The following is a 17636-nucleotide window of genomic DNA, read 5'->3' as shown; positions in this document are numbered from 1 at the left end:
CCTGTTATCAGCACACCTCTTCCAATTGCCAGCAAACCTAAAGATGGAGGCACTTCATCTAACCCGCATCCTCCAGAGAGAAAAGTCCCCTGACTCCCCAGCAGCAGCCACAACTTCTGATTGGACCAGGAACAGGAGGGTGGGTCCACATCATGCAGGGGGTTGGGTACTACTCTTCATCATCACCAAATCCTGTAGGTGCAGGTGTGGGTCCAGGTGGTGTAGTGACTAATTTAGTGTTAGGAGGAGCTCTGTCTGCACAATCTGCTGTACAGCTCATCACCCCTTCCCCTCAACCTCAGCCACCCCATCAGCAGCCCCTTCCCTCCACAGCCATTTCAGCTCCCCACAGCCAAACTAATGGGCCCCTGCCCCTGCTTCAACCCCAATTTCTTCCTGCTTCTACTTGGCACCTCCTGGGGGTAATAAGGCTATCAACCCAGGTTCAATACATTCTTCCCACCCTACCTGCCAACACCAACCCAAGAGTCCACCTCAGCAGCTCAGCCAGCCAACCAGTATATTCAACCTACCCACAGCTCCACCAACACATGTGTCTTTGGCCAACGGAAACAGCAGGGTACAAGTTTACCAATGGGATATACATCTAGTCCAGCAGTGGGCGTGGTCAGCCCTGGATCTAGAGGTAAAACTTTTGACGGTAGTCAGGACAGTATAATACATGCACCTAGAATTTGTCGTGACTCCTGATAAAATGCTCACTCGGGTCCCCGTCTCTCTGTCTTTACATCAGTGCAAACACAGTCTCCAGTGCTCCAGGGTAAAATGCTTGTTCCCATGGCAACAGTACGGACTGCGCCAGCCCCTGCCCAGCAGTTTCCCATTGTGGCTCCACCTTTTCCTGTCCAGAATGGTGCTCAGTCTGGAAGCAAGGTCAGAGAATACTTTACTAGATCCATTGACATAAAACTTTTCTAAACTTTTTTTCCCCTTTTTCCTATTAAACATGGCATTCAAATAGATACAAGTTATCTATTCAGTTTCACTTTACAGATTTGTATTTGTTTTTTTTTTCTTTACGACTTCTTCTGTCTCTGCCTCTTCAGATAATCCAGATAGCTCCCATGCCTGTGGTCTCAGTCCCATTTGCCTCAGGGTGGAGCAGTGCATCCTGCCAGCCCCTTCCCTGTAACTGTGGGCACAGGCTGCTGTAGTAGCGCCAGGGTCAGCCCCTCCCAGGCTGTACTTCTACACAAGCTCCTACAGGTAGCAAAGTCAAATGGCATGACTCAGTGTCATATAGCAGGTTGTCTACATAGAAAATACTTCTGACACAATAGCAGCCTCAAAGAACTTTGCACTGATAGTTTGTCTGAACATTAAAAAAAATATATGAATGTGGAACTCTCCTGATAAACATTACTGAATTACTTTATTTTGTGGTATGGTCCATAGTTATTATTTGCACAGAAGACTTTACTTGTTCAATTGACCATTATCTTACAGAAATAAAAACACTGAAAAGTATGAATAATGTTTTCTTATTTTTATCAAGCAGTGCTAGGCAACAAAAGAAATAATGCATCCATTTATAATGGCTATTGATCACATTACCAGCTAACTTATTAGCTGGTATTATTAGCAAATGCAAACTTGTTGTTGTTAACCTGTGAGGTTTTGTCCTTTTGCGAAGAAAAAAGAAGTGTTTTCCAGCCAGTCCCATCCATAACAGAAAGATGAATCCCACATTATAAAAACTAAGATGTCAGGAAAAGTTATAAACAAATTTTATGCCAGTATAAGTTGACACAGCTCTGAAAAATGGGTACTCGCTGATAAGCATATGTTACTCTGCCCTCTGAGCTGCTGTACTTATCAGTAATTGCTATGCTTAATTAAAAGTGGTTAGTTATTGCCTGTATAAGATGTGATGTTTACATGTTTCCTGAACAAAACTGGACCTGTTAATTGCTTGTTTACTGTTTTGAAAGTGACATTTAATTCCAAATTTACCACTGAAGTTATTTAATAGGAAGGGGAAAAAAAATCTTCACTTAATTAAAAATTAATAGTAAACATCAACAAACCAGTTTTAATCCCACTGGAATCATTAATGCTTAAATAGATTTGAGTTAACATGCAGGGCACATTTGTTTAAGACTGTTTACATAGCGATTTTGCTCATTGGACAGATGATTAAAGGTTCGTTCAGTTGTTTTTTGCTCAATGAATTTGTATTCAAATCAGCTAATGGCAGATTTCTTAAAGTAGGTTCTTGCTGTTGTTGATATTGGAACAAAATAAGTAAACACAAAAGAAATATGTACATATATATTGACCTTCTTTTAATGATTTCTGATGTTAGAGAAAAAGTAAGATAGACATCAGAGCTGTGCTATTTTATGGAACAAAAGACCAAATTTCCTAAAACACTGTGAGCAAACAAAGCAAGAAACCAAATTCCTGTAGGGGTGCAGCTGTAATAGTCCAGCTCTATTCTGGATGTGTTAGTCATGCTGCTGGTGGCCCGAGTTGCCTCTGCCTGCCGCCCCCACACTAACTCTCAGCTCCTCACACTGCACTAGTCATCTAGTGCTACTTGGCTGTGATGTACACTCATCAACTGACCCTCACTGCAGCACTTCTCTTTTTGCCTTCCCCTTTACTTCTGATCATGTCTCTGTTCCCTAAGTTCTAGGTCTGCATTTTGTCTTATTACTGTAGCCATCTGTTGCCACTGCTGCAAAATTCTTAATTTTTTTTTCTTTTTTCTTTTGTCTATAAAAAAAAGTTAAACCACCACTGGTGTACTCTCCCTGTGACTCCCATTTTTATTTTTTTTATACTTCTTAGCATTTCTCCTGTCTAATCTCTTCTCTTTTCTTGACCTCCTGTCAAGAATCGCCTATGTTCAGTCCACTCAGGGGTCCCATCTACTCTGCCTCTTATCTCAACAACAACTGGCTCTGCCCCTACTCAGCAAGCTTTACCAGTCCCCGGATCTGCATATGTTCCATCACCCCTGACAACACTTGGGTTCACACGCCATTGCACCACCTGGACAGACGCTGGTTCAGCCACTGATTGCAGGTTCAGTACTCTAGAGAGATTAAGTCTGTTATAGACTAATTCTGAGATTTAGAAAATGGGCTGTAAGAACCGCAGCAGTGACACAAAACAACCTATGGGTAAAATATGACCCTCCAAATATTTAGCTTTTTAAATCAAAGTCTCACTTTTTTTCATGTTTAGTTGTACAATAAGTTGTTCAAGGGAGTACTTTGGATATCAAGTTATGCAGAGAATACTTTGTATCATACTTTGACTGTAACTACACTGTTATGTACAGTTATGTACAGTACACAGTATAATACTTACAGATACCACAAAATTGAAGTTACATGTTTTTTGCATATGTGGCTCCATTTTACAGTACTTCATGCTTCAACTCCATAATACCTACCTTATATGTTGTACCTGTTACACTCTCATAAGTTTGTTTGTATTTATAAGATACTTTTCAGATTATAATTTTCAATTGCAAGTATTCTTTATATAATCTGATATATTTAAGAATTAATTCCTCAGAGTTCAGTGTTCCTTCTTCTACTTCTTTAGGTATAAAAAAATTAAAACCTGTCTGATTTGCTGCAAGGTTCTATGTCATACATCTAAAAACACTTCTACTCTTAGCAGTGACAGTACACAATGTTAGCTTCCCAACAGCATTTAAAGTCATTCAGTAAATAATATGGAATCTGATTTACATCCCTAACACACACACCTATGGCTAAAGAAAAGTTGGACATTTATTTATTTATTTTTTTAATAGGACACCAAGAAGTGGTCCAATCAGTTTTGTGTTAGCTGTTAGCCTCACTGCTCTCTGACACCACAAGTTCATTGTTCACTCGTTGTCACTGTGTGGATCTCTTGAATCTCACCCTCTCCAATCTCCATCATCTGTCTTCTTCCTGGACACACTAATCCCATGACCAGACTGCTAAACTAGTCTGGATTACGGGATGCAACCAGAGTTTCTAAGCAAAACAATCGCAAAGCTGGTACAGAAATACCCTATCTGATGTATTTTACTGACCATTTCCTTCAGCAGAATCTTATACAGTCTCTACTGAGGAGAACTGTTTAGCTTAATGAGACATTTACTTTGTTGTGAAAATTACATTCTGGCTTTACACTTTAGGGCGGTGCAACTTTGTGTGTGTAAAGATATATTTGTGCATATTAGGTGCAAGTTCCTAGTTCGAGGCCCTGAAAAGTCCACAGAAATATTTCAAGGTCTTTCAAGGCAAGACAAGTTTATTTGTATGGCACAGGTCAACGACAGGGTGATTCAAAGTGCTTTACAGAAACATAGAAACATCATGAAATAAGCATAATTTAACATTTAAAACAATAGGGAAAGGAAAAAACATTTAAATAAAACAGCATTAAAACACGATCAAGTTTAAAAATTCCAGCTTAAAAGAAACCAGATGTAGATTTGGGACTTAAAAAAAAATTTCTATTTAAATGCAGCAGAGAACAGGTGGGTCTTTAACCTGGATTTAAACTGAGTCGTTCAGCTGATCTGAGGCTTTCGGGGAGTTTGTTCCAGACATGTGGAGCATAGAAGCTGAATGCAGATTCTACATGTCTGGTTCTGACTCTGGGAAGCAATAAAAGGACCGGATCCAGATGACCCGAGGGGTCTAGTAGGTTTATTACTGGATCAAGAGGTCACTGATGTATTTTTGGTCCTAAAACCATTCAGAAGCTTTATAGACCAAACTTTGAAGTTTATCCTCTGACAGACAGGCAGCCAGTGTAAAGAAACTGTTTCTAAAATTACTACTTTTATTTGGTCTCAGTTAAACTCTGACTGTCACCTTGGCTTTTCAGCTACTAGCTCATCACCACAAGATATACTAGCTATGTTACCATGTATTTTTTTTGTTTTTCAAATGCTGCTGCTAAGGGAATATGCATTGGGTATGTTTTTCTACTCTGGGGGAATAAAGTTCACAGCAATAGTTGCTAACCCGAAATAAAAACCTTGAGGAAGGACAAACAAGATAAGTCACCAAGGCCATTTGTGAAAGTTTCGGTTGCATATGTTGTTAATTAACCTATTATGTCAGCAAGTATTGGTGATGTTTCTTCTGTAAATGTTTAACATAAATGTTTGCTGCGTGTAAGTGTTCAAAATTTCTACGTGACTGTATCAGTGCATTTTAAAACAAGGAAAAGGGTGGAAAAGGGAAGGAAAATTTAATTGAAAGGCAAGAAAATGTTTGTTGACTTAAGAGTGCATAAAAATGTTAATTAAAAAGACACAATTACTCTCACTGCATAACATTATCCAAACTCATGAACTTGAGGATGAGCTATCCTTTAAAATAAACATTTTCATAACCTGAGTCATATGATTGGGTTTGTTGAAGAGGACTGCTGACATAAAGGAAACCATTACCACGTGTCACCTGTATTTAAATTATGTGAAGAATGTAAATAAAAAACACTTTTGATCTCAGAGTGAAATTACCAATGTAGTTGTAGTTTGTTTTATTACAAGTGAATAGATAGGTAACTTTGCAGTTTCTCAAAATGATGTATCATGTGGGCTGTTGGTTGATCTTAGATGCTGACCACAACGTATAGCATGGAATGGGATCTTGTTGGGATCATTCAAGCATAAAGTTTGTAAATGAAAATCTGATTAGCTTCGCTCTTATCGAGGATTTTTTTTCCCATGTTGTGCCACTCTGACGGTTCTTACAGAACTGAAAGTCTACACCATGGTCCAAATAAGGGTTTATATTTTTGTACATTATATACTTCATCTACCTCATTTCTAACTGCAATGAACACAATTCATTGCACAGTTCAACTGTAATGATAATGATATGTAATGATCGAATAGTAATAAAATGCAGACATCTGGACAGTCATTATTTCAGGAAGAGAAGTAAAATGAACAGTTTAGTCATGTGAAGAGTTTATAAATGATCTGTTTCCCCCTGTCTCCTCCTTCCAGGTCAGCCACCTCTTCTAGCCACAGCTCAGTCCCCACAGCCCTCCACTTCAGCCCCTGCCTCAGGCTCCGGGGGCCAGATAGTTACAAACCATTTACCCTCCGCCAAACTAGTGTCTCCATGACAACAGGGGTGGTCTCTATGGCAAGCAGTTCCCCCCAGTGTTGTCCACTCTGTCTCTAGCCCTTCAAAGTTCTTCTCCTCACATCCTTCCAAAACACCACAACAACCCCTACCGTCTGTCACACACCCACATCCGCAGCCACAGCTGGACAGACCTGCAGACAGGCACCTGCCTCCAGACAGATCAGCCGATCGGACAAAATGACAGGCAGACTGACAGGCAGGCAGAACTGCAGACACATTCAGAGAGACAGCTGGAGAGGCAGACTCAGATCATGAGCAGTTGTAGCTCAGCTGCACCTCCTAGTGGCTTAGCTGTGTCCATAAGACCCTGCACTCCTCCTCTTCAGATCCAGCACTCTGGTATGACTGCCTGTACTATTTTCATCAATGACAATTTTAAAATTAGTTTTGAATTTGTTTCACTACTTATTTTATTTCCTTTTTTCCTGTTTATTCTCATGTACATCAGGTACACCCAAACTAATGCAGCTTCCAGTCAGGATCCCTCAGAAAGTGAAGGCGACAGTGGCGAACATTCCCGTCGGCAATTATGATGGAGGAGGCCGAGGGAAAGACAGAGAGCGGGACAAAGATAGGGAGCGAGAGAGGGAGAAGGAGCGGGAAAAGGGAAAAGAGAGAGAGCGGGAAACTTCAGAGCCAACAGTCATTTCTCCTTTGATCCTGAGCCATCAGGTCAGACGGGGTCTCCCATCAACACATCCCACTGAGGAGCAAATGTCGGGTGACAGACCCCTGGAGGGCTCTAGTACATTCACGACTCCTCTTGACGCAAGGAACAGGGAAAGCACAATCACCAAAGAGGTGAGAGGAGCATCATGCTCTCTAGCACTGCTATGTGATTGGAGTCCACATGATACCTTTTGTCTTCTTGTATGAAATGGTCTGTATTGAACTCCCTGTGCAGGCTGCATGGAAGGAGTCTCTTCCCTCCTCTCCTCTTCCCCCTCCATCAGCCACAGAGCCTGCTCTAGCCACCTCCACAGACTGACAAAGGACTGTCCGTACACCCAAAAAAAATCAAAGCCCGCCCACCACCACTAAAGAAGACCTTTGACTCTGTGGACAAGTGAGTCATTACCTTTGAGAATATTTCATGTAGAAATTATTGATGGACAGTGTATATATACTGGTGTATTGTGTGTATGTGTGCTTGCTGGACTGGCAGGGTGCTTTCAGAAGTATATTTTGAGGAACGCTTTGCCGAGCTGCCAGAGTTTCGGCCTGAGGAGGTTTTGCCTTCACCCACCCTGCAGAGTCTGGCCACTTCACCCCGCGCCATCCTGGGCAGCTATCGCCGCAAAAGGAAGAACTCAACAGGTTTAAGAGCATTTTAGAATATAGTGGCATGCCTTTAGACTGCATCATAGTAGAAGTGACTGAAATAGACCTACTGGATTGTAGCTCTGTTTGATATTTTCTGAAATATTTTCTCAAAACAATTTGAAATGATGGGCATTTTATGGGAATCCATCATTTTGTATCCTGGGTTCCGAAAGATAATTTCAGATTTGGACCGGCCACTGACGAACAAGTCTCCCCAAAAAGGAAAAGTCGGGGCGGCGCTCCAGCTGTAGCTCTGAGCCAAACACCCCTAAAAGTGCCGCCAAGTGTGAGGGAGACATCTTCACCTTTGACAGAGCAGGTAAAACACATAAAATCAAGGGGAAGGTCCTCCAGACATTTTCAAATATATTAAATAGTTTTTCTGGTCTATTAGTTGTTAAGTGTTCTAAGTTTACATACAGTAATGATGGTAAAGAGGCTTAAGAAATAAAGGAGCATTTATGTTTGGGTTTTGTGTAGTTTTCATTTGTAATTGCTTTCCTTGCAGTGTCTTTTATTTTATGTCCAGAAACATAAATCTGTTCAACATAGCTCATTTTAAAATGTCAAAATAGAATATTTATGGTTATTAACAGTCAGAAAATACTGTATAAGATTCTTAAATTACCTGTCGACATGTAGACATCACTGGCACTCTCAAACCACTTCAGTTTGTCCTTCAAGGTTTCTGTTCATTGAATTGCCGTCAGTAACTTTGCAGCCAAAGGTCACTGTAAACTGTTCCTTCAATGCAGTGGTTCTCAAGTGTTTCCTATCATACCCCCATAAATAAATAAATAAATAACACAATTTGTGTTTTATTTATTATGCAAATAATGGGCCGATGAAACCAGTGTAAAAACAGAATGACATTAAAACAGGTTGACAGATTACATGAGTGAAAATGAAAAAGAATGGTCAAAAAAATAAAGACCTGCAGGAGATGACTGCGGCTAATGGATTGCATGGTAATTACCTTAACAGGCGTGCGTGGGTTCAGGTTGGAAAAGTTGGACCCTTGCTCTGCGAAGCTGGAGATTTAATTCATACAGCTTTCTAACTACGTGGCTGAGATTTAACATGATTTATAATCTTTTCTAGTTCCAGGTTAATACGCCTTTTTATTCAGGTGCCTTACTGATGTGAGAGGGATGCAATAAGAAAACATCTGTCAACTCATTTACTTCTAAACCAAGAGCAAAATGTCCACCTTCTTTCATCCCAGTTACCTCCTACACAGTCTTTCTCTATCTTCCTCTTTGTTTCTGTCTTTGTTGTTTGTAGCCTGAGTCAGAGCAGTGCCTTAAGCCACGTTTCCACCAGCAAGTCTGGGTTGGTACGGGACACTTTGGTCCAAAAAAACTCTGATCTCTGTTATGGTTTCCAATCTTCATGATTTGTTTTTTGGCGGTTGGTAACAACAATTGGTACATTACCGCCACTAACTGGTCTGGAGTGTAGAACGAAATGTTTCCAAGAGCCTGAGTGGAAAGAAGATCAGTTTCTCTGCTACATTTTCCCCAATCCCATGCCCCCCGCCCATGTCACTACAACCCCCAGTTTGAGAATCACGCCTTTAATAAGCTGAAATAGAGAAAATGTCTACTTTTGTAAGTACTTTACATGTCAATATATTAAACCAAAGATAGCACATTATAAATATTTACCTTTTTAGAAAGATATTAGTGTAAAGAAAGGCTGCTGTGAATAGGCTATTTTGAATTCTTCAGCCAGCCTGAGACTGTTTTAAGCAGAAAGCAGCAGCTACACAAACAAAAAAAAGAAATTCCTTGTTTGACTTTAGTAGAAATGACATGATAGCCATCTGAAATAAGCTAAAGAATAAACCACAATGTGCTCTTTGCTATCCCCAGCTACAGATGGAGAGGACATCCTGGCAGAACTGGAGTTTGAAAAGGTGCCGTATTCCTCCCTGCGACGAACACATGGGACCAGAGGAGAGCGCTTGTCATGCAGCTGTTCCAGAGCAGGGCTTCTTTCCATCAGGTACAACAGAAAAACCCTACTAACACACTCCTTGTACTTTGACACACAAGCCAGTTTCAGAAGACGTTTCCACTTACATATACTGTTTCCCTGCTTTCAGCTCAGGCCACTGCAGCGTTCCAGGACTAGATACTCCGATATATTTCCCACCAAGGTGTGTCTACAGTTAAAGATCAGGGAGGTTCGGCAGAAAGATCATGCAGACGGCAGCTCACTCTGATGCCTCAGATTCAGCTGCTATCCTCCCTGGACCTTCTGGCTCCCAGTCTGGGGATGGATCTGGGAAGGAGGTAGCAGGAGAATACTTACAGGATGAAGAACGTGTAACAGAAACAGAAGTGAGCCTGGAGGAAACCTCGCGATTCACAAGGACTCTTCTAGATGAGGGGGATGATGACGAAGTTGGAATTAGTGAAGGCCAGTGACTGCTCCACATCACCACCTTTCCCACATTATGTCTTATCCCATAATACTTCTACCCTTTACCTGGTCCATCATCACTAATTTCTACCATTGGCAGCTGCCACCGTTGAGATTGTTTATTTGCAATGTGTGACCTTTTCACAAACAAAAGCGTGACCTTTTGAAAAATGTCCGTGGCATAGAAAATACATGTACACACACACTCTCCAAACTCTTCATTCCCTTGCACTTGAAATAGCACTCTGTGATGACCACCTTTAAGAAAGAGTCCCACTGATGCCAGTGGAACTACGGACCATCGGTTCAGCTGCACTCATTTGCCTTGAAGATATAACGGTTTTCGTTTTGGAACAAACCTGCTATAAGCTGAAATGGTGAACAGCTAACGGTTTTTAAATAGTTCTACGTTTTGATATTGTTTTAACTGTTTTTGAGGAGGTATAGGCAGGTAAGTGTCCTGCTTGAGGAACAACCTGTATGTTTACTTAACTAAAAGCTTGTGCTTTTGTTTCTGCTGACCTTCGGGGCTGGGCCCTCAACAGCTGGAAACGTGAGTTGACTAAGAAAATCATTGCAGTGGACCTGGGGAGATGTATTTCCCTCTTGTAGACCTTCAGGAGAGGTCTAACCAAGAGTGACTGAAAGACTGAAATTTAAGTGGACTTCTGGCAGTGCCATTATTCCTGCAATTACCCTGACTGGCCAGGCCTCCCTTCTTGCAACTGACCCTAGCACATGCCAGTAGGTAGGACCAAGCATTCCTGTGCCTCTCATCCGCTAGCCATGAAGAAGGAGGGTTACCGAGTCACCGGGCACATCCTGCGCTCTTAGATGTAGAGGTCAGGCTGAAAAGAACCATCATCTTCTCTATTGCCAAGCAGTTTTATTAACTTTTTTTTAATACTTGATTTAGATTTAACATTGTCTGTTTGTTGTTGTACTCCTGCCTATGGTTATTATTACTCCTCATAATCATTGCAGTGAACCCTTGTTTGTAGTTTTCTGGCAAATATTTCCTTTATTTCTGCCAGCATTAGATTTGTTGTAACAGTTTTTTTTTTTTTTAAACAGTTTTGGAGGCAGGTGAGAGATGCTGCTCCACACCTGTACAGTTTTCCTCCATTGTAGTCTTCCCTTGATGGCCTCTTCACCTCAGCAAGGACCTGAGTTGCAGTTAATTGCTCATTTTAATAGGAATACAAATAAAACGTGGACCTTTATATCCTTTCAAAAGTAATAAGCCGTATAGTTTTTAGACGACTCTATATGCCTCTGTCCCTCGCTAAGTCTGATTTCTATAGCCTCAACACTTGTACATCTTCCTGCACCTCTTTCCTCCCCTACTTCCTCTTTTGTCACTTTATTGGCTCTCTCCAGGACCTTTTTAGGCAGAGAGAAAACTGGGGGAAGTGAAGGGAGGTAACAAATCAGAGGTGGTAGGTTGTAATACTGGTTGTGTCTTTGTGCAGGACTTGGTGTGTGTAAATAACTGTAGAGTCAGTAGACTCATTGATATGGAACAATCTGTCATTGAACATAAATGGACTTATAAGACACCATTACTGAAGGTTAAAACACATGAAATACAGGAAAAAAACAATAAATATGGCTATTAATGGTTCTTGTGTTTTTTTTTTTCCTTGTTTTGTTGTTCTGTATGCAAGAAAGGGATTTATATTAGTAATATAATTTTGGATCTACATCTTTCATTATGCAAATAAAAATAGGTGTTCAAGTGTTTTGTTTTTTTTTTCTGGCAATGTAAATGAAAAAAGTAGGAATACAATACAAAATGGTACAATAACATTAACACAACTTTTATCCTGACTCTTAAGCATAAAGTAAATCTGTTTTACTGTAAGTCACATGCCAATGGTGGAAAAACATTTATTTTTTTGCCCATTTACAAGAGGATGACCCAACTTTTAAACAAGAAAAAAAAATTACATCCATGTCATAAAAAGTGATTTAAAAATAATCATACAAATGTCATCTGAGGCACAAACAATGGTCATTCATATTTAACACCATATAATTTTCACAATGCAGAATTTTCATATACACTGACCCCTCGTAGCTTTGTTTATGAGGGTACCTGACATACTTTGGTCTTCTTGCTAAATAAACTTTCCAATACATAAATACATGATTCCAATAGATCCTTACTCAGCTCAATGTTAAACCTCACAGTAGTCAGTCTTGTTTCAGCCAGTACTAAGACTAGTATTGATTCACTTAGTTCTTATATGGCTTTAACTCATCCTTAGAGCAGCTGCACTCTGTCCACAGCAACTGTCTCCATGGTGAGGCCGTTCTCCAAAGCCGTGTGGTAGATCTCCAGTGCCTGCTCCAGAGGCAGCACTCCTCCCTCGCTGGTCTCAATGATGGCAATGGTCTCCCCAAACTCATTACACATAATGGTGGGAGTGCCCTGTGCCTGCCAGACATACAAGATAGGGAGACAAAATGAGCCACTGTACTTAATAGTGATTATCCCTTGTGTTTGATGACAATCCAGTTATTTGGTTTAAATTTATCCAATTTTATTTGTAGGGTACTTTAAAAACAATACTGTCGACCAAAGTGCTCAACACAGCAAAGAAAAGACCACAACAAAAGGTAAAGACCCATTATAACACCATAAGAAAAAAACATTCAAATATTAAGAGGTAACAATAAAAGCCAGCGAGAAATTTGTTTTAAAAAGAAACTTAAAAACAGGAAGTGATCGGCCTGCTTATCATTCAACGGTAGATTGTTCCACTGTTTTGAGGGTTAACTGTTTAAATTAATATTTTAAAGAATTCAGTGAATAGCAGCTTATGCAATATGCGGTTTTGTAAATGACCATTATGAACCTCTGAAGTTTCTGACTTGAGTAAAATCTTAACATTCTGAGCTATTTTAAATTGTGTTAATTATTCTATTGACAACCAGTTTTGGGAGATCTTACCTGCTGTAGATCTGAGGCCTGGATTTGGATGAGCTGAGGCTGCTTGTTAGCAAGGTCCACTGCAGAAGCATCAACCACTGCCACAGCAGAACTGGCCTCAATAGCAGCCTGGGCAGCAGCCTCCTCATCCAGCCTCTGCTGCCTCACGTGAGTCTTTTTATGGTTCCGCAGATTGGAGAAGGTTTTGAAGGCTTTGCCACACAGGGGACACACATGCGGCCTTTCACCTGTGTGTGTTCTACGGTGCTCGGCCAAGTGCATGCTCTGGATGAAACCCTTTCCGCACACTTCGCAACGAAACGGCCGTTCACCGGAGTGTGTGCGCAGGTGCTCTCGCAGGTGCGTGTTCTGGCGGAAGCGCTTTCCACACACCTGGCAGGGAAATGGCCGCTCGCCAGTGTGGACTCGCTGGTGAAGTGCAACTCCAGAGGACGACACGAACAGTTTCCCACAGATGGGACACTGGTGAGCTTTAGGCCGCTTGCCTGGAGTGCACCGTGGCCGCCCAAAGCCCAAAGCGAAGTGGCTCAGCTTATGTAGTCGTAAATTGGCAGGAGAATTTAGCTTCTTCCCACAAACATTGCATTCCAGGGCTCCTTTAGCCAGACTGGTTAAATTCCCTGATTCTGCCATTGCTTTTGAGGTGGAGGGCTCCAAGACCAAATCTTTACCCACCACTGCTACATTCTGGGCTTCTTTCGGCACCTCTATCCGCGTACTGTCCTGTATAAGTGCAGGGTGCTGCTCCAGGCAGTGGCTGTCTCGTTGCTTCCTGGTTAGGAAGCCTTCCTCACAGTGAAGACAGGGAAAAGGGGCTGGTGCTCCTGGATGTTGGGTAAAACGATGTGCTGCCAACTTCGTGGCCCAACGAAAAGTGGCAGGGCAGTCGGGGCAAGTCAGCGTTGCAGCACTCGAGTGCAGCAGGCTGTGCTGACGAAGATTGGACGACTGAGAGAAGGAGCGATGGCACACATCGCAGCGATACGGGCGCACGCCAGAATGGATGAGGGTGTGTCTCATCAGATTGCCCAGCGATGAAAACGTTTTCCCACAGTCTGAACACTGGAAAGGCTTCTCTCCGGTATGCGTTCGGATGTGGTTTCGCACATGGACATGTTTCTTAAAAGACTTCCCACAGATGCCACAGATAAACCTTCGCTCTATGATATGGGACTTGCGCCAGTGCTGCATGAGCTGCAGCTGGGAGGGAAATGTTTTAGGGCATGAACGACAAGAAAAAAGCCCTTTTTCTGATGATGAAGTTGAAGCCACCTCTGCTGAACCAGCGAGGCTAGACATGACTCCGGCACCACTGTCATCCACAGAAGGATTTGAAACCGACATAGTTATGTCTTTGAGGTCATCTGTGTTTCCTTCAGATGTGTCCGATGCTGCCATTTTGCTTCCCTCCTTCTCTTTTTCATGATCACCTGTTTCCACTTCGCTAGGAGAACCTAGGTTTGGATTCTCTAGTGTCTCCATCTCTTCCTCAGTGAGAGGAGCCATGAGGTTTGTTTTTGCATCCTTGCTGTGGGAGTTCCTCTCTCTTGCTCGCTGAAGGATTGTAAGAGCTGTGGCAGATGTTCTTTTAGGAGGTGAAGCCTAGAGAGGACAGCAAGCACATGTCAAGTTGATAAGTTAGAGCAACATGTGGGTGTAAAAGCCGTTAATAGATCAGTTATGAGAATTTTCATACCACAAAAACAGGGGTAGTACTGTATGCATCACGATTGAGGTGGGTGCGACGGTGGTAGAGGTACTTTGTCATGTTGGTGAAAGTTCTGTTGCAGAACTGACATTTGTGAAGGGGGTCTGCCATGTGTGACTTCCTGCAACAAACCAGGAGGGGAAAGATTAAAAATAGAAATCAGAACTCTAAAAACATGCCATAGGCTGCTGTGCTGTTACCAAGTGTTCACCTGTGCATGATGAGAGTCATCTCAGTGGTGAAACCAATGCCACAGTCCACACACAGATACCGTGCCACACCTGAGTGAGAGCGCATGTGCGTCTGCAGTGACGTGGCTTTCTTGAACACCTTGCCGCACTCTGGGCATTCGTGCGTGCCTTGTTCGTGCACACGTTTGTGAGCAGTTAGCCGGTTGACTGAGGTGAAGGCGCGGTTGCAGAGCTCGCACTGTAGTGGTTTGACCGAGGTCACTACTTTCTTCTCTGCTACTCTGTTCCTCGTGTCCTCCACCTTGTCTGTCGCTTCTTCCCTTCCTCGCATCTCCTCAATGCCACTCATGACCCCCGGCTCTCCGCTCTCCTTGTCCTGGCCCAGGAAATGCTCTCCCTGGTGCTGGAGGAAGTCTTCAGGGGTCTGAAAAAGAAGGGAGCATTCGGAGCACTCATAAGGGTGGATGACCACCAACTCTGTGGTCTGTTGATGACGGTTGTCATCATCCACACTGGGGGCGAGCCTCAACTCCACTCTCTGCACACCATTTTCTAAAACCTCCAGTTTTGCTGAAGAGTTCCGGCCTACATTAGGCAACAGAGAAGGCAACTTGGAGCGACGCTGACTTGGAGTGGTGGAGCTGTCCGCCAGAGCTTGAGCTGTGAGAATCTGCAGGTGCATTGTGGCAGAACCTGGAGCTGGAGTCACTGGGGGCAGCAGGTAGGAGTGGGAAGCTGCAGCAGATTTAGAGCTAGACTGGTGTTTCTTCTGTTGCTGCTGCTGGGCAAGTACCTAGAAAATACACATCAGTGTACAGAAAGCAATCTTTAGATGGAAAGCTTATATTCAGTGTGCACAAGTGGAAGCAGTTCACGTTTTCTTGAAAAAAAAATGACACATTTACAAACTATAAAGTTTCACATGTCTTCACAATCGTGCAGCTCTTCTCAAACACTTGTAAAAAAGTGAATGATGACATTACACCTTGTGGTTGAGTTTGAAGTTTGATCATAGTACCATGAGCCAAGATCTCCCCAGCCTGCTGCTTCACTCAGCACGTAGTTCTGTGGTTGTTTAGGGGAGTGGATGGAGCCATCCGGCTGCAGCACATACTCCTGCTGCAGGGACCCAGAAGATACGAGTTAATGTACTGGCACAGAAATTACACATCTGACAATTTCAGCTTCTATTGAATGTACACTCTGGTTTGTTAAGAGCTGCAGTTAATCAACAGGTTTTACCAGTCAAATAACTGTGACAATAATAGGAAAAGTTGTATCTTAGCTCCTCATAAAGTCACACTAATCAGTTGGATACTAATTAGTCTTCCAATATTGTGTAAGTGTGTTGGTCCCCTTACTGTGGTCTCTGAGTTACTGTGTGTGCTGCTCCTGTTGTGGGTCCGCCGGTGTTCCAGCCAGGTCTCCGGCGAATCAAACAAAGCCAGGCAGTCAAGACACTGGTACTTAACAGTGTCCCGACCCTGATCCTCTGAATTGACTGCCTCCGTGTGCAGAAACCTCAGAACGCTCTAAAATGCAGTCATGAGCACATGTGTTGTGTTTTCTCTTAAAGTTAACCAACTTTATTCATCCGTGTAAACCGATTTTGTGTATGTCACATAAAATGCCTCAAATGATCTTGGAATATGAGGAAAATTGTGCAAAATCATTTAAAAAAGTTTTCTGAAATCATTTTAATTTTAGTCTCACTCAACTTGTTGCTTCCACCTGCATCCCAGCTTCTCTAATATGCATCTCTTGATGCTGCAGCAGGCCTCGTCTGCGTTCACCCAGGAGGCTCCCACACTCCAGATCATTGATACTGCTGACTCTGCCCCATGTCTGAGGTGGGCAAGGGCCTCCCCTGCCTCACCTTCCACTTCCTGGCCTGTGTGGGATCTGCTGGTGATCAGCACATCCTCAGGGTGTTGGAAAAGCTGATGGCACTCACTACACATATACTGATGCTCCACATACATGCCCTCTGCCTCCTCTTGCCCCTGCTCTGCCATTATGGGAGTGTTTTTGTGTGTATTGCTGGAGGTGTGAGAGGAAATAATGAATGAAACTGAAGCATCAAAGCTGTGCCCAATGAATGAGAACAACTTGTGTCATCCAGAAAGTGAAGATGTGAACACACCTGTGGGAAGCAAAAAAAACCCAATAAATAAAATAAAATGACAATAATACAATACTAGCACATAAGTTCAGTTGAAATATGGAGCAAAACATATTAAAACCTTGGGGTGGCTCTCCCACACAAGCAAACAGTAACGTCATATTTAAATTTGATTGTACACACACAAAAAAAATAATAATAAGAAATAAAAAAACACAGAGACCATCATGAAACTAACCCGCAAGCAAAACATTCAGTTTATCAGTCCGAAAATAAATGAAGGGCCTCTCGCCTTAAATTACAATCTCAACGCAGTACAAGCTAACAAATGATCGATTTGCTCCATAATTTAATCCGTATCTTTGTTTACAGTGTGTGATGGCATATGGAGAGCTGTTGGCGGCGCTCCCTCCGATCCTGCAGACCTATTTCTCGGCACCGCAGTTTCCTGACAGCGTTCCCCCGGTTCGTCGGGCGGTCCGTCAGGCGGCGCTACCCACTTTTCCCCGAAGCTCTCCGGCCACAACAGCGGGCCCATCTTTCCCCTTACCTCTCATTTACTGTCGTTGGACAATCCCCCGTGTAGTCATTACCCGCCGTTCACACAGCCGTATGTCTGTATGTTAGTCCCTTGCCACCAGTCGTGGCAAAGAATTTTAAAAAAACGAAGAAATGTCCGTGGGGATTTCCATTACAAAGCGTGAAATAAAACGTTTACCCGCCGATCGCCTCCATTCCTGTGATCGGATGCCCCGCCCAATGCGGT

The 17636-nt window shown here is 42.6% G+C and overlaps 2 protein-coding genes across 2 annotated transcripts in view; one reads left to right on the top strand and one right to left on the bottom strand.

Annotated features, from left to right (window-relative positions):
* Positions 1-11631, top strand: part of cicb (capicua transcriptional repressor b) — a 36633-nt gene extending 25002 nt beyond the window's left edge. The window contains 23 exon segments of the mRNA XM_041988006.1: positions 1-84; positions 87-477; positions 480-569; positions 572-646; positions 755-894; positions 1068-1097; positions 1099-1211; positions 2848-3004; positions 3006-3051; positions 5999-6315; positions 6317-6482; positions 6592-6944; positions 7048-7113; positions 7115-7209; positions 7300-7460; positions 7640-7698; positions 7701-7785; positions 9341-9408; positions 9411-9447; positions 9450-9473; positions 9574-9596; positions 9598-9663; positions 9665-11631. Of these exon segments, the coding sequence (XP_041843940.1) occupies positions 1-84; positions 87-477; positions 480-569; positions 572-646; positions 755-894; positions 1068-1097; positions 1099-1211; positions 2848-3004; positions 3006-3051; positions 5999-6315; positions 6317-6482; positions 6592-6944; positions 7048-7113; positions 7115-7209; positions 7300-7460; positions 7640-7698; positions 7701-7785; positions 9341-9408; positions 9411-9447; positions 9450-9473; positions 9574-9596; positions 9598-9663; positions 9665-9898 (2880 nt within the window). The 3' untranslated portion in view covers positions 9899-11631.
* Positions 11632-11726: 95 nt separating this feature from the next.
* znf526 (zinc finger protein 526) lies at positions 11727-17400 on the bottom strand. Its single transcript, XM_041988007.1, is given in 11 exon segments — positions 11727-12333; positions 12850-14451; positions 14546-14678; positions 14769-15541; positions 15732-15794; positions 15796-15867; positions 16110-16280; positions 16462-16566; positions 16568-16601; positions 16603-16891; positions 17241-17400. Coding segments are annotated over 10 exon segments (3288 nt in total). The 5' UTR covers positions 16764-16891; positions 17241-17400; the 3' UTR covers positions 11727-12159.
* Positions 17401-17636: the final 236 nt, after the last annotated feature.

Source organism: Melanotaenia boesemani, chromosome 6, assembly GCF_017639745.1.
Source record: "Melanotaenia boesemani isolate fMelBoe1 chromosome 6, fMelBoe1.pri, whole genome shotgun sequence".
Classification (NCBI taxonomy): domain Eukaryota; kingdom Metazoa; phylum Chordata; class Actinopteri; order Atheriniformes; family Melanotaeniidae; genus Melanotaenia; species Melanotaenia boesemani.
The sequence above is the reverse complement of the archived record's forward strand: the minus strand, read 5'-3'. Positions and strand labels throughout refer to the sequence as shown.